Below are 23,873 nucleotides of genomic sequence, written 5' to 3'. Positions count from 1 at the left end.
TTATTTATTAAGTATTTGTACTGTATATGACATGGGCCTGCTGGTTTGAACATTTCTGCAGTGGTGTGCATGTCAAATTGTAAACGTATGCTTTAAAAAAAAAAAACAATATCCTACCTAAAAATCATCATCGTCATCATTAATATTATTATTTAAGTAGGATTTTTTTCATTTTCTAAAAAAATAATAAATATTAAATTAAATTTTAGGCAATGCAGTGGTGCAGTAGGTAGAGCTAACACCTCACAGCAAGAAGGTCGCTAGGTCACTGATTCGAGCCTTGGCTCAGTTGGCATTTCTGTGTGGAGTTTGCTTGTTCTCCCTGCGTTCGTGTGGGTTTCCTCCGGGTGCTCCGGTTTCCCCCACAGTCCAAAGACATGCGGTACAGGTGAATTGGGTAGGCTAAATTGTCTGTAGTGTATGAGTGTGTGTGTGTGTGTGGATGTTTCCCAGAGATGGGTTGCGGCTGGATAGGCATCCGCTGCGTAAAAACGTGCTGAATAAGTTGGCGGTTCATTCCGCTGTGGCGACCCCAGATTAATAAAGGGACTAAGCCGACAAGAAAATGAATGAATTAAATTTTTTAATAAATCGCCTCATCACCTTTGTTTATTTATATAATGTATATATGATATTATAATACGTGTTAGCTTATGTAACTTTGTTTTAGATTAGAATATGTAATGTTCTCAATAATATTTCAAAAGCAAACATAGGCCCTATATGTGTCATTTACATATATTTCAAGTAGTATGGAAAGCAAGTGGATGTTTTCACAAAAAAAAAAAAAAAAAAAAAAAAAAAATATATATATATATATATATATATATATATATATATATATATATATATATATATATATATATATATATATATATATAATGCGTTTGCATGTAAAATAACATAATTTGCACAAAGAAATTATGGGGTTCTGCTCCAAAGAAGTTGTTACTCCAGCCCGTTTAGAGCATCATTGTGGGCGTTTTACGTTATAACTAATGTGATTCAAACGATGGATCTGTGACAGAGAAACTACTGGTTTTGGGAAAAACTCGTCACTACATCGTTATTTTCCCAAACGATGCATGGTACTATGATAGTTCAGCTGCGTGTTACGTCATTGTTTGGGAAACGCACCACTGATTGGTTGGTCAAATCAAAGGTTACCATGGGCCAACTTTGGCACGCCAGCCCTAGTTTGGGGATCTCTGCTTTTGACAGATAAAATGTGTCATGTCAGAGACTGTAATAACCAGTTTAACCGCAGTTTTCCCCTCAACGTCATGTTTTATGTTAGGCATTAGATGTTTACACCATAAATAAAACTTACTGCTTTCAGCCAAACACTAAAAACCATTTGATTTCAAATATATTTTATTTGCAGTCCTCAATAAAAAGCTTTACAGGAATATGATTATGATTTGTTAGCTCAGTATTGTATCTATTTTTAAATTCAGTATAAATCTGTCAATCCGAGTCATACTGATAGATTTACTCTCTACTTCAAGTATTATTTAGGGAAATTGTACATTATTCATTTTTCACTGGGCATATGGTCTTGAAGAAAGCACAAATTCTCCACCAAATGGTACTTAAGTGTAATAAATAAACAGTTATTCAGGTACACATCTGGTAAACAGACAGTGCAGGCCTACAATCATTATTACATGTTTGTAAAACGATTTTTTTTTCACATAAACTTTCAAATAATCTAAATATAGGAAGAATACAGCTCATATTTACTCACATTGATGCGGAAAACGATATTCACAATAGAAAATATCACATTCGTTTTCTTAATATGTAAATACAACTTTAAAAAATACACACTTGTTTATTTACACAGCAAAGTCTACCCATCCAAAACCTTATATTTGTGAATTGTCAAATGAGACCTTTTCATTGGAGAAAATAGTCGTTTCTTCCATATCCTTTGTTAGTTGTCTGCTTCGTAACTGATGATTAATGGTTACCCAACTTGTGTCCCCGTTAGCTGATGTCCTGTGTTGTTTGAGGGCTTGCTGGACAGGTTTAGGGCACTATTACTCTGGTGGATGTCCAGTACAGCGGCTCAGGCATGGCAACATGTTTATGACATGTGGGACAGGTCTGCTTGGTCCACAACCACTCCTCTATACACTAAACCAGAAAAAAAGCACAACATTGTTACGTTTCTACTAGGGATACATGATATTGGAAAAATATATTGCAATAGAGTTAAGAGCAACAGATTCAAAAAGCAAACAGCACACTTGAAATGAACTCTGCACCTTTTATCTACACTGCAAAAAATGCTTTTCTTACTTGGATTTTTTGTCTTGTTATTAGTCAAAATATCTAACAATTCCTAAATCAAGAAGAATTTTCTAGACAAGCAAAACATACTGTCTTGTTTTGAGAAATAATATGCCAATATTAAGTGAGTTTTTCCATAAAACAAGCAAAATAATCTGCCAATGGGGTAAGCAAAATAATCTTACGTCAAAAGAAAAAACAAGATTAATTTGTTTACCCCATTGGCAGATTATTTTACTTGTTTTAAGGAATAACTCACTTAAAATTGGCATTTTATTTCTCAAAACAAGACAATTAGTTTTGCTTGTCTAGAAAATGCTTCTTGATATAAGAAATTTTAGATATTTAGACTAGAAATAAGACAAAAAATCTAAGCAAGAAAAGCATTTTTTGCAGTGTACTCATTGTAATTGGGATAATAAGGGAATAACATCACCCGGCCATGGAATAGCTTAAAAGCCAATTGATCAATTTTGGACACTTAACAAGTGGGAGGCAAATATGCAAACTGTTGTAATTCCTACACCGTTCACCTGATTTAGATGTAAATACCCTCAAATTAAAGCTGACAGTCTGCAGTTAAAGCACATCCTTTGATTCATTTCAAGTCCCTTGTGTTGGTGTATAAAGCCAAAAATGTTAGAATTGTGTTGATATCCAAATATTTATGGACCTAACTATATATATATACTTTTTGATAAATAGTGATATGAATATAGTTTCACAAGAGGTTTTCTTTTTTTTGTTAAGTCTATTTGACAGTTTTCTGTGGAGTCTAAAGGGGGTCACACACCAGAAGTGTCGCTCTGCACCATGCATTTCAGAATTCTAAACATAAGTACACACTGGCGACGCAAGTCGGCAGCTGTGCGCGGAACCGAGCCTTGACTTAGGACACTGTTCATATTTCTGCCGCACCACAGATCGGCATCTGAATAGTTTCATTTAAAACAGCATGCAAATGTGCACGTCTGGTGTGCGATACTTCCAACTGTCATGTGCGCGCCGTGTCGCTAAAAAATATCCTGCTGCAGGCTCGCAGAACCACACACGTTTCAGCACACACAGTCCAGCACACACGATCTAGGCAAACCATATATGGTTACGACGGATGTTAATGTTATTAACGTCTTCTCAGACATCGTCATCAATATAATTTTATATATATTGTTAATAAATATTGTACACAATAAACAATAGTGTTTACTATTTCACAAATATTGAGATCGAGACGGGCGAATGGGGAGCGTTGTTTCCGATCGCCATTCAATATAATAGACTGAACAGTTTTCTATCAGTCATCAAATCAGTCATTATTTATCTGACAGAATCAATATAGCAGATACTTATTTGCTGGTCTTGCTGAACAATCTAAATTGGACAGGTTTCATTTATAAAATGGATTCATTTGTAATGAAGCAATTTATAGCAAGTTAATATAGGCAATAATACATCTTTATATGTAATAAAATCTTTTTACATGTAATAAATGTATAACACTATAATAATATTTTACTCTAGTAATTGAATTTAATTTTTTTAATTTTAATTCGCTTAATTTCTTTTTGTTATTTTATTTGGTTAATTTTTTAATAACTTTTTTATTAATGATTCCCACATTAAATACTATAGTAATTTATAGTAAGCAATAATTTGTTTTTAAACCACAAAGTGCTGATAATTTGTTGTAATTGTAATTATAGTTGCAACAAATTTAGCATTACAAACAAATTAACTGTAAATGATTATACACATGTATATAATTATAATATATATATATATATATATATATATATATATATATATATATATATATATATATATATATATATATATATATATATATATATATATATATAATTACAAACAGTTGCTACAGTTTAGTAAAAGACACTAGTTTATATTCAGTTAAGGTAATCAGTTTATAACTATATTACATATTGTTTAAATGAGTAACTATAGTAATTCATTTTAATGTGACACATTATTGTTTACTCATTATATTTTACAACAAAGCGATTTAACAAAGTATGATAATATTAAGATCCTGAATTAGTTTATTACACTTAATCCTACAATTAGACGGTCTATTATGTTTTCTTTGTGTATGTGGACACGTGAATAAAGTCATAAGTGTTTAACCAATTATTTTTATTTAAATAATTTGAGTTCAGAAACTGCAGAGATGTTCAAATGATCGTTTCAGTAAAATATTGATATAATGACTGAAATGGGAAACCATATTTGTGAAAGTCAATAGGTGGCGATAATGCTTCTAAGGAGTTAGTTAGTTACCATAAACCAGGGGTCACCAATCTCGGTCCTGGAGGGCCGGTGTCCCTGCATGGTTTAGCTCCACCTTGCCTCAACACATCTGCCTGGGAGTTTCAAGTATACCTAGTAAGACCTTGATTAGCTAGTTCAGGTGTGTTTGATTAGGGTTGGAGCTAAAATCTGCAGGACACCGGCCCTCCAGGAAAAAGTTTGGTGATCCCTGCTATAAATGGTTTGCCTAGATCGTATGCACTAGGTTCTGTGTTCTGCTGGTTCTGCGGGTAAGCAGTTGGATATATCTCCCGTGTCGCGGCGCTGAGTGGCGCACCTGGTGTGTGACGCCATTAAGAGTATTCATGTACAGAAATTGAATAATCAAAATGCAAAAAAAAAAAGCTTGTTTCAAGTCAAATTATCAAAATATTTGTAGATTAAGTAAAAATATTGTTTTGTTTTCAACTTCGGAAGAAATAAATCCACATTTTAAACTTATCAGCCAATGAGGTAATTAAAATAATCTTGCTTTTACTTTGAAGTGTAGATATTTGTACTAAAAACAGCACATAAATCATATAAATAAATGCAATTAATCTTTTGTACAACTGCAAACATCAATATTTTTTAAAATCTCTCTTGAAATGCACAGCCAGAGGCCTGAAAAACACATGCAAATAATAGACTTTCACACTATTCTGGTTAAACTTAGCAGTGGATCCTGGTCATCTATATTTCAGACTCAACATTGCATATCTTGCGATGTGACGATTGCGGATGCAGACATTGCGATATTGATGCTGAAACAATATATTATGCAGCCCTTGTTGTACAGTGCTTTTTCAAAAACACACTGCTCTAAAGCAGCTTTACACTGTGTCTCAATACCCCAGTGAATAAACCACAGGGGTCAAAGGCAGATAGGAAACTCAGAGGAGCAACTCTTAGGAGAACATAAAGGCTCAGTGGCAATAATCGAAATGCAGGATAGATGGTTTTACAGCTTATTAAATATACGCCCTGATTTCTGGGTGATATTTTTTAGGTTTTATTTGGTTTTTGTAGTTAAATGTGGTGATTTCCAGTATTGCTGTCTATGAAGCGTGAGCTCTTACCTCACTGTGGAAGCTGTGGGAGCAGTGAAGCTCTCTGATCACGCCTCCTCCTTTGCGAAGGTCGTCATGGCAGATTAAACACAAACTGTCCGCATCACTCTAAAAAACAAACAACACGTTATATCAGTGGCTTACTTTCTTCGTTTTGATATAATATTTGACCACCGCCATAGAACTGCAATTCTGTTTTGGAGTTTTCTGTTTAATAAACATTTCAATTCTGCTCCATGGGTGAAAAACACTGGATTTTTTTGGGAAGGTTGAGACAAGATGTAAATTTAATGAGACCCCAAAACGAAAAAGCTGTCATCATCTACAGTGTAAATGAAGTGAGTTACTTGACTTGAAGTGAGCGTTTCTTTTAAAACGAATTATGATAAGTTGACTTGATGTTAAGGCAACTGATTGACTTTAATAAAAGTAAATGGATTTCTTACCTTTTAAAAGGTGAAAGCAATTAGTTGACTGGATATTAAAAAATGAGAGTAAACCTGTTGATTTTTATGCAAGTAATTGAATTGGTTGTTAAAATATGAGAAAACACTCTAATTTTAAAGCAAATGGTTGACTTGATTTAAAAAGGTGACTAAACCTGTGACTTTTAAGGTGATAAGTTGACTTGACTTTTAAAAAGTGAGTAAACCACTCGTTTTTAAAGCGCTTAGTTGACTTGATTTTCAAAAACTGTGACAAAAAAATTGTGGAAAATCCTGTTATTGTTATTTCATTGCATTCATTGCTTCTGCATAAGTTGACATTGTTTATAATTTGTTTTTGTTCTATCATTACTTTTTTCTTTCTTTGTAATATTGCCATACCATCCATAAATAAAGTAAAAAGATAGATAGACAGACAGACAGACAGACAGACAGACAGATAGATAGATAGACAGACAGACAGACAGACAGACAGACAGACAGACAGGCAGGCAGGCAGACGGGTGGACGGACGGACGGAGGGACGGACAGACAGATTAAAATATAGGCAGACAAACAGACATAAAAATACAGACAGACAGACAGACAGACAGACAGACAGACAGACAGATAGATAGATAGATAGATAGATAGATAGATAGATAGATAGATAGATAGATAGATAGATAGATAGATAGATAGATAGATAGATAGATAGATAGATAGATAGATAGACAGACAGATAAAAAGACAGACAGACAGACGGACAGACAGACAAACAGACAGATAGATAGACAGACAGACAGACAGACAGATAGAAAGATAGACAGACAGACAGACAGACAGACAGACAGACAGACAGACAGACAGACAGACAGACAGACAGATAGATAGATAGATAGATAGATAGATAGATAGATAGATAGATAGATAGACATATAGAAGATAGATAGATAGATAGATAGACCGACCGACAGAAAGACCGAAAGATAGACATATAAAAATATAGACAGACTGACAGATAGATATAAAGATAGACAGACAGACAGACAGACAGACAGACAGACAGATAGATCAGACAGACAGACAGACAGACAGACAGACAGACAGACAGACAGACAGACAGACAGACAGACAGACAGACAGACAGACAGACAGACAGACAGACAGACAGACAGATAGATAGATAGATAGATAGATAGATAGATAGATAGATAGATAGATAGATAGATAGATAGATAGATAGATAGATAGAAAGATAGGCCGAACGACAGAAAGACCGAAAGATAGACATATAAAAATATAGATAGACTGACAGATAGATATAAAGATAGACAGACAGACAGACAGATAGATCAGACAGACAGACAGACAGATAGATCAGACAGACAGACAGACTGATAGATCAGACAGACAGACAGACAGACAGATAGATCAGACAGACAGACAGACAGACAGACAGATAGATCAGACAGACAGATAGATCAGACAGACAGATAGATCAGACAGACAGACAGATAGATCAGACAGACAGATAGATCAGACAGACAGACAGACAGATAGATCAGACAGACAGACAGACTGATAGATCAGACAGACAGACAGACAGACAGACAGACAGATAGATCAGACAGACAGACAGATAGATCAGACAGACAGACAGACAGACAGACAGACAGATAGATCAGATAGATCAGACAGACAGATAGATCAGACAGACAGACAGATAGATCAGACAGACAGACAGACTGACAGTTGAGAAAACATGAAGAAATTATGTTATCTTATAAGTTTTTACAAATGTAATTGGATTGAACATAAAACAATTATGTTGTCTCATAAAATGTAAGAATTGTGTTGTTTCAACTAATTTTAAAAAAGTTGCTTGAACAAACACCAAACATATTTTTTTGGAGTGTGGATAGCTACTGTAGATCATTTGATTTAAGAGTCTGAAAATACTTGCTTTAACTTTACACTTCAAGTTTTTATCTTTAGGACATATAATTTGTTGATCTTATCTCAAATTTCTCCAGCCTTGACAACACTATCTTATAATGATCTTATCGTATGATTGTGCAACCTATTGGTGATCGTTCACATTTATCACATGTTAAAGAGCAAAATCATTTCACACTAACCATAGACATAACATTGCGGCTCCTAAATCTTGCTTTTCTCTCCAGAGGCTCGTGCACTTCTGGGATGGTAGAGATGGTGTGCGGCTGCCGTTCATATAAGCTGCTCTTGGTGTGTGTGACATCCTCATTTTTGCCAACATGACTGAAACGAGAGCACGGCCGCGCTGCGCTACTCTGGAGACAGTGGCTCAGGAAAGCTGGACTTGGGATCACGGCAGCAGAGTGCGTGCGACTCAGGTGCATTGCTTTCAGCTGAGCCTGGAAAATATGCAAAGTAGTACATAATTATTATTATATTTAAAGAACCTCTTCTTAGTTCATTTGGAATTTGATCTATTGATCTTTTCATTACAAAATTGCATAATATGAAATGAAGACCACAACTCTCATGATGCCATGTTATCATTCAACTACAGCTTTGTTGGTTGTTAAAACACACCCTCTAGTGGTGAAAATTACATACTGTTCCTTAAAGATGTCCAGTAAAATGCAAGTCACAGGACTGGATGATTATTAAAAATGTAGAGTATCTCTCCTAGAAAAACTACAAATATTTGTGTAAAAAAAATTATAATCCAATATTTTTCAGGAATTTTATAATGAGGGAGATAATATTTTGTACAGTGTGTTTGAATACAAATCACCTCTGGGGTTTATTTTTTTATTTATTCATTGAAGAATTTCCTGAATGTTTTGAAATTATGATTAAAACTTAAATATATCAGGATCATGGCGGAACAGTGCATGCAACTCATGTGCATCACATTCAGCTGAGCCTGGAAATTATTCAAAATGGTACATATTGTAATGAAGACCACAACATCCCTTGATGCCACGTCATCATACAGTTACACCTTTGTTGGTTGTGAATACACACCCTCTAGTGGTGAAAATTACATACTGTGCCTTGAAATATGCAGTAAAATGCAAGCCACTGGACTGGATGAATATTTAAAAAAGGGTGAGTATCTGACCTAGAAAAACTTCAAACGTGTGTAAAAAAAGAATAATTCAATCATATTTCCAGAATTTAAGAATGAAAGAAAGAATTTTTTTTTAATGAGTTTGAATAGGACATCGGTGCAAAATGTTATTTAAAAGCTCCTCTGGGCTTTATTTATTTATTCATTTAAGAGTTTCTGAACGTTCTAAAATTATAATGAAAACTTAAATATATCAGGATCATGGTGGTAGAGTACAAGAGACTCAGGCGCTTCGCATTCAGCTGAGCCTGGAAAATATGCAAAATAGAACATTATTATTTTTATATTTGAAGAAAATAATTTTTGTTCACTTGGAAATTTGATCCATCACTTTTTTCATAGCAAAAATGCACAAGATGTAATGAAGACCACAACTCCCATGATGTCACGTAGTCATACATCCACATCTTTGTTGTTTGTGAATACACGCCCTCTAGTGGTGAAAATCACATACTGTGCCTTTATGATGTCTAGTAAAATCAAAGTCAGTGGACTGGATGTTATCAAAAAGGAGTTGAGTATCTCAGCTAGAAAAACTCTTACAGAGTACAGAAATCAGGAATATATCCCATTTCTTATAGATTTCAATATCTTAATGGATATCAATATCTTATAGATATTAATACATTTTTTTAAAACTCTTCCCATACATTGTAAGACTTTATCAACACTTTAGGATTCAATCAGTAACAATGGCAACATTTCAACTTACAGTATATTTACTAAATAATAATTGTGAGAAAATGCTAATACGGCAGGAGAACTGAAGAAATGACGGTGTTGCCTTGGTTACTGCAATAAACAAAGCAGCGTAATGTCAAATCTAGCACATATTATCGGTATTAGCGATTTCAAGAGTTCACACTCAGCTGATGATTGATTATAAAGCTTGTTTGGCATGCTGTCCCGGGAGAGAGCCCGGAGCTCATACAGTAAGATCCTCGTGCCCGGGGCTCCCTCTCGTTTGCATGGCGAGAGGGGAGTTTGAGCTCAGGTAGATCTCGAGAACTCCCCTGCTGTAGTGGCTAATGAACAGATAGGGATTGCTCTTAAAAGATAACTACTTACTAGGTGCATGTCTATAGTGCCGATTTGGATTAGTCAATTAACTTAAGTTGCATGTTTTAGGACATTGGGAGGAAACCGGGGAACCCAGGGGAAACCCACATAAGCACAGACATTTAACATACTATACATTGTATAATCAAAAAATATACAAAATTTAATACCTTGTAAAATAGCATTTAAAACCTTTAAATATTTTAAAGGTCTTAAATGTCTCTAGATTGACTTATCATTTAAAAAAAAACTTTTTAAGACCCAGCTGAAACAACAAACATTTGTAAAATAATTAATTCAATTATTTTAAAAAAATTCATTCATATTAAAAAGTAACACTAGGGTTATTTTGGATTTAAAGAAGAATTTCTGAATGTTTTAATAATTATGATGTAACATCTCCGCTTCAAGACTCCATAATTATGAGTACAATCTGATTAGTCATGTTTTCCAGTCACTTTGAATAGGCTGTGAATGCGAAGTCGTACATATTTTCGAATAATCAATTTTAAAATGCTCAAAATTGATTTCTGATGGAGATGCAGCACACAAAGAAATGCTACTTTTAGCCTGTCTGACTCTATTTTAATCAGTTTTATCCAAACGCTGGAAGGTAATTTAGGGATAAACTCCTCTTAAGAGTTTGGATTATGCAAACGTTGTCCTGCTTTGATCTCTGATACCTCTAACCTGTAAATAAAAGCCAACATTTTGCATTTTTCCCAGCTGTGAGATACAAATTTTTGATGCATAACCTCACAAGTGTTTATTTTTCTATTGAAACATATAACAAGAACTCATAATAAGTTGGTTGTTTATGCATTGAAGTAATTAATTTCTATTTAATTGTCATGTGTTTCCTTTGCTAAACAAATGTAAAATACAATAACTTTTTTTAACTTTATTCAATTGCAAGCACATGTTTTACAATTATGCCAATTAAGTATTGTTTTAAAAAAAATATCTCCTTCCTTTATTACTGTAATTGTGTCCAGCACCAACACACACTCAAAATAAAAAAACATTCACACAAATAATTTAATTTAACAAGACCATTTATACATATCAACGCCTCTACGTACAACGAAAGACAAAATGATTAGCCCTTCTATGAAATGTTCATTCTTTAAAAAATATTACCCAATTGCTGTTTAACGAACAGATTTTTAAAACACATCTTCAAACAAAAATGTATTTTGTCTCTTTTCATGATGACAATACATAACATTTTACTACTTATTTAGCATGATAGTATTCAGCTTGAAGTGCAATTTGAAGGTTTAACTAGGTTAATTAGGTTAACTAGGCAGGTTAGGTTAATTAGGAAAGTTATTGGATAACAGTGGTTTGTTCTGTAGCCAATCGGATAAAATAATTACTCAAGGCGACTAATAATATTGACCTCAAGAGTTTTTCTTAAGTGCTTATTACATGCAGACTGAAAGAAATCTTTCTCCAGAAGAAAAAATACTGTGAAAATTTCAAACTCTGTTAAACATCACCTGGGAAATTATTTTTTACAAATAATGATGTTGACTTAAACTCTGTGTAAAATAGAAAAAGGAAAAAAACACTAAAAGACAGAAACAAAATAATAAATAACTACATGCAAATCATTTGAGTACTTTCAAGGAAAGCTACTGTAGAAATGTAAAAAATAAAAATTTGAATAAACGTCCTTATAAATACATCCAATGTAAAACCCAAAAGTCAACTTTGTCAAATGAAATGAGTGTAACTCAACATTGATTAAATAAAAGTTAATTCTACTCATTTGAAAAGAGTTTTGAGCTTAGTGTTGAAGGTAATGAGTTAATTAAATACCTCATTACTTTAACTTAAATGGAGTAAGTTCACTACTCATATAGATTAGGTTTTTTATTTTATTTTATTTTTTTACTCAAATTGGGTTTGTAGCAATCGGTTTCCTTAAACAGTTTGAGTTGCCTTAACTTATTGGGTTGTACAGTACTCAGTTGGTTTGAGTTCTCTTTTTATTATTATTATTGGGTTTTACTGTGCTCAAATTGGGCGAGGCAGTGGCGCAGTAGGTAGTGTTGTCGCCTCACATTGAAGTGAGTCGCTGGTTCGAACCTCGGCTCAGTTGGCGTTTCTGTGTGGAGTTTGCATGTTCTCCCTGCCTTCGTGTAGGTTTCCTCCGGGTGCTCCGGTTTCCCCCACAGTCCAAAGATATGCGGTACAGGTGAATTGGGTAGGCTAAATTGTCCGTAGTGTATGAGTGTGTGTATGAATGTGTGTGTGGATGTTTCCCAGAGATGGGTTGCGGCTGGAAGGGCATACGCTGCGTAAAAACTTGCTGGATAAGTTGACGGTTCATTCTGCTGTGGCGAGCCCGGATTAATAAAGAGACTAAGCCAACAAGAAAATTAATGAATGTGCTCAAATTGCTTCGTTTACTCAAACATATTGAGTTTTTAAACTTAAATGATTTGTTGTAATTGGTTTCCTCAAATGGTTTGAGTTACCTTAACTTATTGGGTTTCACATTGTACATAAAATAAGAAAACTGATTTTTTAAAGAAAATTATATTGTAATTTTATATGTGAAATACTACTCATATTAAGAATAAAAAAAAAAATCACAAAATAAATATACAAAGGATATTCAAGCCATATACACAATAAAAAATGCAGGGTTGAACCCAATTCATTCATGTTGTTCAAGTGAATTGAGTTCAAGTTAATGTAACTCATTTAAGTAGAGTAAACATAAAACTATGAAGTCCCATAATTAACAATAATAAACATAATTCCTTCATATTGTCCCAACACAAATCGATTAATTTAACTTCATCATTTTTATACATTTAAGTGGATTCAAACATAAATCAATTAGGTCGTCCCAAAAACAACTTAAGAATTGTGTTGTTTCAACTCATTTTAAATATGTAGATTTAACAAGCAGTAATAAATGACTTTTACAACTTGTTCAAACTACTTATTAAATTCAATTCATGTTTATTTCTACAGCACTTTTACAATGTAGTGTCAAATCAGCTTAACATAGAAGTTCTAGTAAACTAAAACTGTGTCATTCCAGTTTGTTCTTATTTAAAATGAGTTGAAACAACACAATTCGTAATGTTTTTTTAGGACAACTTAAATGTTTTATGTTCAATCCACTCAATTTTTTTAAAGGCTTAACTTAATTGATTTGTGTTGGGACAACATGAAGTAATTGTGTGGAACCCAGCATTTTTTTACAGGATTGTGTACTCACCGGGCATGGAAGTGAAGCCCTGCGACTGGCCAGCGATCGACTCGGTATGGGGATATCCCAGCTGCTCTTCCTCTCGGCCTCCGGCTCCTCTTCCTCTTGTTCGTCTTCCTCCTCTTCCCCCTGCTCCTCATCATCTTCTCTCTCTTCATATTCTCCTGGAGTTGCTGTAAAGATTTCATCATCCTCTTCCTCTTTCTCCATGTTAAACAGTCGTCTTCAAACTCTGAAACAAACACATCTAATAGGGAAAGAAAAAGCCGTGGGCAGTGGCTTGAGACTGGACGGGCCTAGGATTGCTGATTAAGCCTCTGTAATTAGATCCCCTGGTTTTCTTATCCCATCTGTTTCCTCTGCGGCTCTAAGCCTCACAGAGACCTGTGCAGGCTCCCTTAACTCCCGAGTAATCTGTTTAGGAGAAAGGTGGGGACTTGAGAGAGTGAAGGGAGGGGATTCTTCAAGTGCTCTGGAAGCATCTTGTTCTGGGTCTGTTAAGAATATTCTAAAGTGCACACTATAATATGATGGATTCCTGAAAAACTGGGCAAAATGACATCTAGGTCAGTCACCAGATAAATAATTTGTATTATGAGATACATATACAGATACAGTTGAAGTCAGAATTATAAGCCCCCATTTGATTTTTTTTTTTTATTATTTCCCAAATGATGTCTAACTGAGCAAGGAAATTTTCACAGTATTTTCGAAAATATTTTTTCTTCTGGAGAAAGTTTTACTTGTTTTATTTCGGCTAAAATAAAAGCAGTTCTTAAAAAAAAAAAAACATTTAAGTCAATATTATTAGCCCCTTTAAGATATATATTTGTTCAATAGTCTACAGAACAAACCATTGTTATACAATAACTTGCCTAATTACCCTAACCTGGGGAATTAACCTGGTTAAGCCTTTAAATCTCACTTTAAGCTGTATAGAAGTGTCTTGAAAAATATCTAGTAAAATATTATTTACTGGCATCATGGCAAAGATAGAATAAATCAGTAATTAGAAATGAGTTATTAAAACTACTATGTAAAATAAACGGGGGCGGGGGGTAATAATTCAGGGGGGCTAATAATTCTTACTTTAACTGTACCTCCTGAAGGAGTTAAAATTCTACATTACATTCTACAATTTTACATAAGTAGTTTGAACGAGCCTCAAATAATTTTTTGAGCATGGGTCACTCTCCTTATAAAATTATTTCAGTATTTTATTTTTTTACAGAATTGTACTTTAAATATATGGTGTGACAGTAAAAAATTAGTAAAACAGCTTTTAAAAAAATTCAAATATTGTGAAAGTGATTTTAGTTATTTAGTTATTTTCCTCCATGACTTGTTAGACTTTTTGCTCATTTTCAATAAATAGGGGTGTCACACTAAAGGAAAATAAAACATTTTTTTTTTTAAAACTTCTGAAAAAATTAAATATGTGAACAATTCTGAAACAAAAACAGGTCATGGTGCTTCACAGTAGGCTTCAGTCAAAACATCTTCAGTGGTGTCCTTCAACTATTTAAGTTTTTCATTAAATTACCTGATTTAAAATTACCATTTAGCGTCACACCAGCATCGTTTTATGTTACAAAACGTATCAAGTACTTGTGATTTTATATATACTGTACGGAAGAAAAAAAAGATCACTTACTAAAAGTCACTTGATTGATTTTCTTTTTAGTTCAGGGTGGCGCAGTGGGTACCACGATCACCTCTCAGCAAGATGTTCACTGGTTTGAGCCCCGGCTGGACCAGTTGGCATTTCTATGTGGAGTTTGCATGTTCTCCCTTGTGTTTGTGTGGGTTTCCTCTGGGTGCTCCGGTTTCTTCCACAGTCCAAAGATATGCGGTTAAGTGAATTGAATAAGATAAATTGGCCGTAGTGTATGTTTGTGAAAGAGTGTGTATGGGTGTTTCCTAGTGTTGGGTTGCAGCTGAAAGGGCACCGCTGCTTAAAACATATGCTGGATAAGTTAGCGGTTCATTCCGCTGTAGTGACCACTGATGAATAAAGAGACTAAGCCAAAAAGAAAATGAATGACTGGTTTTCTTTTTTATTTATAGGAGCTAAAATTTACTGTACTATGCTTGAGAAAGTCACACCATAGAATAGTTTTGAGATTTGTCTGAAAAAAGAAATAACAGCAGTTTTTAATAACAAGAGGTTCATCGAAGACAAAGCAATGTTTAACCATTTACCACATATTAAATTAAGACAAAAATAATTATATAATTTTTTTGTCATATGTGACTGCGTAAATACAACGTCACATCTATAAATAATTCACATCTACAAATAAATGTATAATTTTATATACAATATGTATACGGGTGACACAGTGGCGCAGTAGGTAGTGCTGTCGCCTCACAGGAAGAAGGTTGCTGGGTCACTGGTTCGAGCCTCGACTGGGTCAGTTGGCGTTTCTGTATGGAGTTTGGATGTTCTCCCTGCGTTCGCGTGGGTTTCCTCCGGGTGCTCGGTTTCAGAAACTGCTGATCTACTGGGATTTTTACGCACAACCATCACTAGGGTTTACAGAGAATGGTCCGAAAACATGAAAATATCCAGAGAGTGGCAGTTCTGTGGGCGCAAATGCCTAGTTGATGCTAGAGGTCAGAGGAGAATGGCCAGACTCGAGCTAATAGAAAGGCAACAGTAACTCAAATTATCAATCGTAGGTATGGTAAGGTATGAACCTCGAGGCAGATAGGCTACAGCAGCAGAAGACCACACCAGGTGACAACGGGAGATTTGCATTATGAATGTGCAGCGACAAATCTGTAACAACTGCATGATGCTATAATGTAAATATGGACCAATCTCTCTGAGGACTATTTCCAGTACCTTGTTGAATCTATGCCACAAAGGATTAAAGCAGTTCTGAAGGCAAAAGGGGTTCTAACCCGGTACTAGTAAGGTGTACCTAATAAAGTGGCCAGTGAGTGAATATTACAACATTTTAAAAAGTCAGAAGAAATGTCACAGAATAAAACACTAGAAATCTTCAAATGGTCTCATAAATTCTTCTCATGGTTATAAACAAAACATATTGTAACACCGGAGTGTGTTATACAAAAAAATACTATTTTTGTCTATTTATAATTTACTTACAGTTTTTTTTATGATCTACACTCAAATTCACTAGCAATTTCTGATTAATTAAAAACAAGCTTACAAAAAATAGCTGTTTATTTACATCATATACACCCTACTGTACATAAACACATACAAACAGGAGTGTGAAAGGCATCAGTGAACGGGATTATCATTTAAGTAGATACTATAAATGTTAAGCACCTTATAGAGTGCACCCACAGGGGCCGTCTAAAATTAGACCCCCGCAGATACATGTGTTGACATGGACCGAAAAAGCCCAACAGTGTCAACAACATACAAAGTCATGACAGGACATTAGATGCTACTAAAATTTAGCGTGACTCATTGTACAGGTAATGCTATCTACTCATTACTCAGCCACTTAGTCTTTGATTATGTGAATCCGCCATTTCTATTTTAGTAAAGAAAAGTAGAAAACTAGATATTCGACATTTCCAGTAACAGTGAGGTTTAAAGTAACATTATTTTTGAGCTATTTAACTGTTAAAGTCTGAAACAAAAATGAAACCTAAATATCGATTACCAATAGATGGCAGCATTGTACAATTTTCCCCGCCATGATAGTTTAGGGACTGTCGTAAAATAAATATAGGTGATTGATATGTAAACACTGAGAAGTAAACATTCTAAATATCAAAAAATGTGTAATTATATTGTAATAAAGACGCTACATTTTTATGTAACACATTTGAAGAGTAAAACCTAAATGCCATCTGCCATTTTCTTCTAAAATTAGCATGTTTCTTAGCCTCCAATGTTAATGTTCAGTTATTTAAATAATTTATTTAAAAGTAATGACAATATGCTGTTCTTTGTCATAAATTTAAGTTACTGGACCTACACAAGGTGAAAAAATGCTTATTTCAGAAGAACATTTCATATTTAGAGGCTTTTTTGCAACTCTTCACCACACTACAACGTCATTTGCTGTGTATTTATGGGTCAAGCCTCTATTTGATTGAGTCCGATAACCAGCTGGGTGAATTCACTGCCGAAAATCCCAACAAAATCTGCACAGATGATGTTAAGGCATGCTTGGCCTGAGCCTGGCCGCTGTTGTTTCACCCACTTCATAAGCAGACTGTAGGAACGTCGGGTCATGCTTTGCAATGATTGGCAGGGATGACAAAGTACATACCGAGCATCCTCAGTTAGGTTCAGGCCAGCAGCAAAAAACTGACCTGAAAACAAATTCAGGGGCAGTTATTAAGAGAAACATCTTTTTTTTTTGTCTCACTGTAATTATTTGGTGTAATTTTATCTGACTACAACAGACAGTTTTGAAAAAGCAAAAATGATTAGTTTCCTCCCTAGAGAAACTGATTTTTAAGGGTCATCTAATAATAATACTATTTTATACAATATTATTTAATAATAATGCTGTTTATTATTTTAAAAAAAACATGCTTAAAGGAATAATTAAACCCAAAAATAATAAACGTAATCACATTCATTATTTACTCTCTCTCTCATGTGGTTTTAAACGTTTATCAGTTTCTTTCTTCTGTTAAATACGAAAGAAGATATTTTGAAGAATGATGGTTGCTGGGACTGGTTGATTTCCTACGAAAAAAGATTACTATGGAAGTCAATCAACCAACATTAGTGTTGGAATGGATCACATTATGGCTTATGGTCAAGGATGAGCAGAGGAGACAAATGTAATTTGCTTTCCATTTGTTACAAAAACAGTACTGCAAGAATTTTCTGGTTTTAACAAACAGAACTTAGAAGCTGTAATTTATATAATAAATTCTTAAAAATAAATAAATAAAAATATATTAAAAAAGGAAGAAATAATCAGCTGAAAAAAGTAATAGTAAAATATTCAGTAATGTGAAAAAAAATCACTGTTACTACTACTGTTGCCAATAACACTAAATCGAGAATTATAATTTGCTTAATTCATAATTAATTTGAGTCTCATTTTCAATAAATGATTTAGTGATTCACTCATAAAACTTCATGTTTCATTGCTGGATGGATTAATCTTTGAAGAATTATTCAGTGGCATATTTTTGAAGCCTGGCAACCTAGTTTTTTGAGTGTCAAGCTAAATGAGTATGACAGTGATTTTAATCTTTACTATAAACACTTGTGGTTTTATCTAAACTATAAACTGTTATCCCAGTACTTCTGTGTTGTTTGTCTGGTTGTAACTTCATATCCAATTCAAAAGACTAAAGACTCGATCTCTTTCTTGATTTTTGCGTTTTTCAAACACAGATTTGAACGCACTATGACTATTGAAACGATTAATGAACATATGCTAATCACTATCATTTATAATTTGTGTTGTGTGGGTGTTGAGATCCCGATCTTTTAAGGCTTAATTGTGCAGCTTACACTGAATACATTAATGCAGTCTAAACAAGTAGTGACAGAAAACTCTTAAGAAACCCACCACATCCTGAATAACCTACCGCAACTTCTTCCGTCAATATTATATTTTACAGAAAAGCCTATATGGTTTCATACACGTGATTTGAATGAAGCGAGAGGCGATCTCTCTGCGATCGTTACAATTTTAGGATTAATCTACAAGTAATAATTGTATTAATCCACAGTGTGTTCCGAACTATGGGTTGTGATCCGTATGAATCACGAATTAACTCTGATCCTTTACACCCCTAAGCAGCATTCTCTTAAAATTTCTTCTTTTATGTTCAACAAAACAAAGAAGCTGATCAAACTAGGTCTTGAGCACGTGAAGGGAGAGTAAATGATAATTCATTTTCATTTCGTGATTTCGTTTCATTTTTGGGTGAATTATCCTTTAATTAGTGGAATTTGACCAGAACAGCATTAGCTATGATGCTGTTCAGGATAATTCACCAATCAGAGAGTGCACCAAGATACATTTAGCTTCGTCCACTCCCATAAAGTCCATTTCCCCACACTTTCAAAATAATTACAGTAATATTTAACGTTTCTATTGATACAACCAACAACTTCACACGACAGGTTTTCTATCATTTTTAAACTGTCATTTGCACTGCTTTATTGGACTGTTGTTCGTCTCTCATTAAAGCCTTAAAGAACACAATTTTTAGATAATTTTCGTATATCTATTTGCTTTAAATATAGTTTGTAATATAAGTTTGTATAAAGAAACTTCTCATAGCTGGTTTCTTTGGTTCATGGTTTAATGTTTTATTATTATAACTGACCTGGTCTTCCTTCATTTTTCTGGTCCTCCAGGTAGGATATAACTAGGTTTGGATCTGACTTGTTCGCCCACCAGTATGGACACTGAGGCCACAGTTCTACATATCCAGTTGAAGATTCATCATCATATGACAGAATAACCTGATAACTGTGATTCCAGCACTCCTGTAGTGAAGGGGTGACCTGAAATCGCAATTTCAGGGAGATCAATAAAATGTAGAATATTGTAATATACATTTGGCCATCATCACAATCCCATTAGATTTCATGTTTTATTAATCAATAACATGATAGCATGATCTTATGCTAAACTTTTTAGCTTTCGTTTTAGCTTTTATGTTATCGTTAATTAGCAGTTTCCTGTATTTTGTGATTCATGTTTTTGTTTATTTGTGCTTTTGAATTGCATTATGGGACTTTGATCTTTCTCTTAACAACTTTTAACCTTGAAAAGTTAAAAAAAAAAAGTGACGTTGTCTGGGTTGGTGTCAAATATTACAGTTCAAAACCCTTGTAATAAACACCAGTACATTTTCTGTTGCTTTACAGACTTATTTCTCTCTATATAATTTCTTATACAGTATTTTATATTACTAAGGTGTCTACTAAAAGTCACTTTGTTAAACTGTAGAGTTGAATTTTCAACATCAAGAGTCGACAGAGCAGAGATCAAGCTCCAATGATGCAATTCACAACAGTAAATAAACGGTGTGGATCACAAAAAATGGAAACTGTTACAGACTTTTTTTTTACAGCATACAGATCTTTTTATTTAATGTATATGTAACCTTTCAAAAAAGTTTAAATTGGTGCTTTGCGTGTAAAAAAGGTACCAATGATGTGGGAGATAAAAATTGAGGACACAAACTGAGAATTTTCTCACTTTCGGGGCGATAAATACAGATAAACTTTAGGTATGATTTAACGAAAATGAGAGAAAAAAAGAGAAGCACAGTGACCAAAAGTGATTTTCAGTCTTTAAAAGAAATCCCTTTAATTATATTGATGCTATTTTGATAAATTTTGATGTTAGATATGGAAGATAGGACAGTGATTTTTGATCCTGGACATGATCAAGGACCTAAGCCTCTACACTCTCAGAAATAAAGGTACACGAGCTGTAACTGGGGTGGTACATTTTTAAAAGGTACACATTTGTACCTGAGGGGTCTATATTGGTACCTCAAAAGTATATAATAGTACCTAAAAATTTAAAGAGGATTGCTTTTGTACCTTTTAGGCACTAATAAGTACCCTTGAGGTATTAATATGGACCTTTTAGGTACAAATCTGTACCCTTCGAAAAGGTACCACCCCAGTGACAACTCGTGTAGCTTTATTTCCGAGAGTGTGGACATTTTTTATGTCATTCTTATTTTGACACATTCAGAGTTCATTTATACATTGTGTAATGGAAAAAAACAAGATTCAAGTATGCTGGTTATCAGAATCATAGACTGTAAAGATCAGAATTCATGCAATTGCTCCCTCATGTGGCAGAGAGGAAAAATGACAGGCTCAGGTGTGTTCACATGACATTATTTCCCCTTTGAAGCTAATGATACACTGGGCAACTTTTAGAGCAATGTTGCCAGAGAACTTTGGAAAATTATGCCATCAACGGGCAACCAAGAGAGAGTCAGCTCATTAGGGCAACCAGGTCCAGATAATTTATTTATTTTTGCCTATTCTCAATAGAACTGAACAGTTCTGCCTCATATGTTTCATTGACAGTTTTATTGATCACTAAGATACTTGGATTTAAGTTGCTTCAATTTAAATAATGAAAATTGTAAAAATAGCTTAGATGTAGCTAAACTACTTTTGGCATGTAGCTTTTAGCTTAGCTTGCTACATTTCCCAGATGGTAGCTTTTAGTGTAGTTAAGCTACATTTTAAGTAGAGTAGCTAATAGCTTAGCTCACTACACTTTTAAGGAGCTTGCCCAACACTTGACACTATATAAGAAAATAATTTAAAACCACTCCCACTGTGTTTGTCTGAAAGGAAAAAACACCCACATACATTGAGCATGGCTTGAGTGAATGATGGGGTAATTTTTGGGTGAATTATTTATTAAAATGTCCTAAAAACTTCTTGCAGGATCAATAAAAAAGAAATTATCACCTGCAAATGTTTTAAAAACGGGTTACTTACAGATTTGGGACAGATTTTTTTGTTAAATGTGGCAATGAGAAACTGAATGAGGTCTTTGTGCTGGTCCAGGTTCATGCCTTCAAAATTAGAAAGTGCAATGATGACCACTTCCTTAATGTGTTGATCTAACCAACGTACAACTTCTGTCAGTGCTTCCTTAAAATAAAACAAAACCAAAGTTATTCTCAGTCTTGGAATGAGGAAGTAACATTGTTTTTAAAAAGTAATGCGTATCAGAGACATACTTTAACGGTCAGAAGAGAGTAGACTCCGTGTGCAAAGTAGAAAACTTCATCAGGGTCTTTTATTTTGTGTGCTATTCTTAGATCCAGGAACCGAATGCCCAAATCCAGTTGGTTAGAGATGGCGCCCTCCTGCAAATAAAATACGTGTTTTTTTATTTTATTTTATTAACAATGCTTGAACCGTAATAGAAAGGCATTAATACTTTTTAGAATTACACACACACACACACACACACACACACACACACACACACACACACACAAACTGAGATAACAATCAGATTGCATACATTCACTATCTTTCCATCCTCATTAATAATACAACATTTATAAATAAATAAATAAAATAACAAAAATTAACAAAAAATAAATAAATTCTAAAGAAACTCAAGTATCATGGGAGTTAAAGTAAACCAAAGTCATCTAATGATGAATAAAAATATCTTTCTTTTTGCCTTTTCTAATGTCTTTAAATGCATCACAAATTCTTCTTTAAACACTAGTCTTGGGGGAATAAAAAATACATTTATGAATATAAAGTTTTAATAATAACATTAAAGTATTAATTATATAAGATATCTTATTATCCTTACGTATTAGGCCAAACTTAATAATTTCCCATGAGAAGACAAGTCTAATACAAAATCGGCTATAGTTACTCTAAATCTGCATGACTTTATATGTGGAATACAATATGAGGCAGAATGACACCATATAGATGCAATTAATGCTGTGGTCATGTTAACATTACCACATAATATTGATAAACAAACAAACAAACAACCTGTGTTGTTGCCCATTTCATTATACAGGGCCGAACGATACAAGGAAAATACTTGTCCAACACTTGCACCACCCTCGGCGTGGAGTTCGATACTGAGGATTGCTTATCTAAACAGTAAGTCATGCTGTCATGACTTCCTGAAAAACAAAAAATTAAATGTTTATTGTTAAATAATAACAGTGATACAGTGAATTAACGTAATGCAATCAGCAAATTTTACGTACCCGGTATAGCGAGATTCCACAGAGGGATATCCCACATATGAGAGGGCATCTTGGACATCCAATCCTCATAACAATCTTCATCCTCCATTTTATTGCGTTTTGTGATTTATTAACAAAAACCTAGAATGCTCTTATTGACACTTCGCAGTAGCCTAACCATCCTTGCCTACGCCAGACGCTAAAACCGAAAAATGTGCACTGTTTCCGCGTTTTTCTGCACGTCATCCCCTGACAGACACATTGCTGGATGTCTATTTTGTGTTTGTTTTGTTGAGGATGTTCAAAAACTTATCGATTTTCTTTGTTCATGTCGCTCTCGTGGCACTTTGTATGGACAAGTTTGACAACATTGTTAGGGACCGTCTGAAAATTCGTTTGTTATTCGCCAAGTAGCCAAAACAACCCGTTGCAAGTTTGTTCCCCCACAAATGTTGTTTAATTTATTTTTTTATAAATTACATATTTTTTAACGATTATAAAATGAAATTCATTCAAAGATCACTTTTAAATGGTAGCCTATGCGTTTACTGTCAACAAAATAAGTGATTGAGATAATACATTTGGGGAAAAAACGAGAGATTAAAAGTACAGTCTGTTAATTTTTCTTATTGCCATCAGGTACAAGACCAGGAACTATAGAAGTCAACAGTAATTTGGATTAATTT

At 34.0% G+C, this 23,873-nt stretch overlaps 2 protein-coding genes across 3 annotated transcripts; both read right to left on the bottom strand.

Moving 5' to 3' along the window:
• Window positions 1-1,356: 1,356 nt before the first annotated feature.
• Window positions 1,357-17,036, bottom strand: si:ch211-207l14.1. 2 transcript variants are annotated; one of them, XM_087256847.1, is made up of 4 exons: window positions 13,519-17,036; window positions 8,236-8,493; window positions 5,679-5,777; window positions 1,357-2,139 (listed from the first exon to the last, which is right to left on the bottom strand). In XM_087256847.1, exons 1-4 carry the CDS (start codon window positions 13,717-13,719, stop codon window positions 2,032-2,034), a joined length of 666 nt encoding a protein of 221 aa, XP_087112973.1. In that variant the 5' UTR covers window positions 13,720-17,036; the 3' UTR covers window positions 1,357-2,031. The 2 variants fall into 2 exon arrangements, 1 of the variants encoding a protein (XP_087112973.1); XR_015493294.1 differs by lacking the exon at window positions 1,357-2,139 and adding an exon at window positions 3,043-3,378 and having other exon boundaries at window positions 4,823-5,777; window positions 13,519-15,136.
• zgc:112023 lies at window positions 16,689-23,540 on the bottom strand. Its single transcript, NM_001017673.1, is given in 6 exon segments — window positions 16,689-17,811; window positions 19,801-19,981; window positions 21,956-22,111; window positions 22,201-22,329; window positions 22,985-23,121; window positions 23,209-23,540. Coding segments are annotated over 6 exon segments (930 nt in total). The 5' UTR covers window positions 23,297-23,540; the 3' UTR covers window positions 16,689-17,572.
• Window positions 23,541-23,873: the final 333 nt, after the last annotated feature.

This window comes from Danio rerio, chromosome 6, assembly GCF_052040795.2.
Source record: "Danio rerio strain M-AB ecotype USA chromosome 6, GRCz13ab, whole genome shotgun sequence".
Taxonomy (NCBI): Eukaryota; Metazoa; Chordata; class Actinopteri; order Cypriniformes; family Danionidae; genus Danio; species Danio rerio.
Note: the sequence above shows the minus strand (reverse complement) of the source record. Positions and strands in the feature narration are given on the sequence as shown.

What these genes read in the sequence shown, in the direction of transcription:
- si:ch211-207l14.1 (XM_087256847.1), bottom strand. Translation starts at nt 13,719, where the DNA reads ATGGAGAAAGAGGAAGAGGATGATGAAATCTTTACAGCAACTCCAGGA. An exon ending in GGGCTTCACTTCCATGCCCG is followed by an intron (nt 8,494 to 13,518) that starts GTGAGTACACAA and finishes CATATTTTCCAG; the next exon opens with GCTCAGCTGAAAGCAATGCA. An exon ending in GCCGCAATGTTATGTCTATG is followed by an intron (nt 5,778 to 8,235) that starts GTTAGTGTGAAA and finishes TTTGTTTTTTAG; the next exon opens with AGTGATGCGGACAGTTTGTG.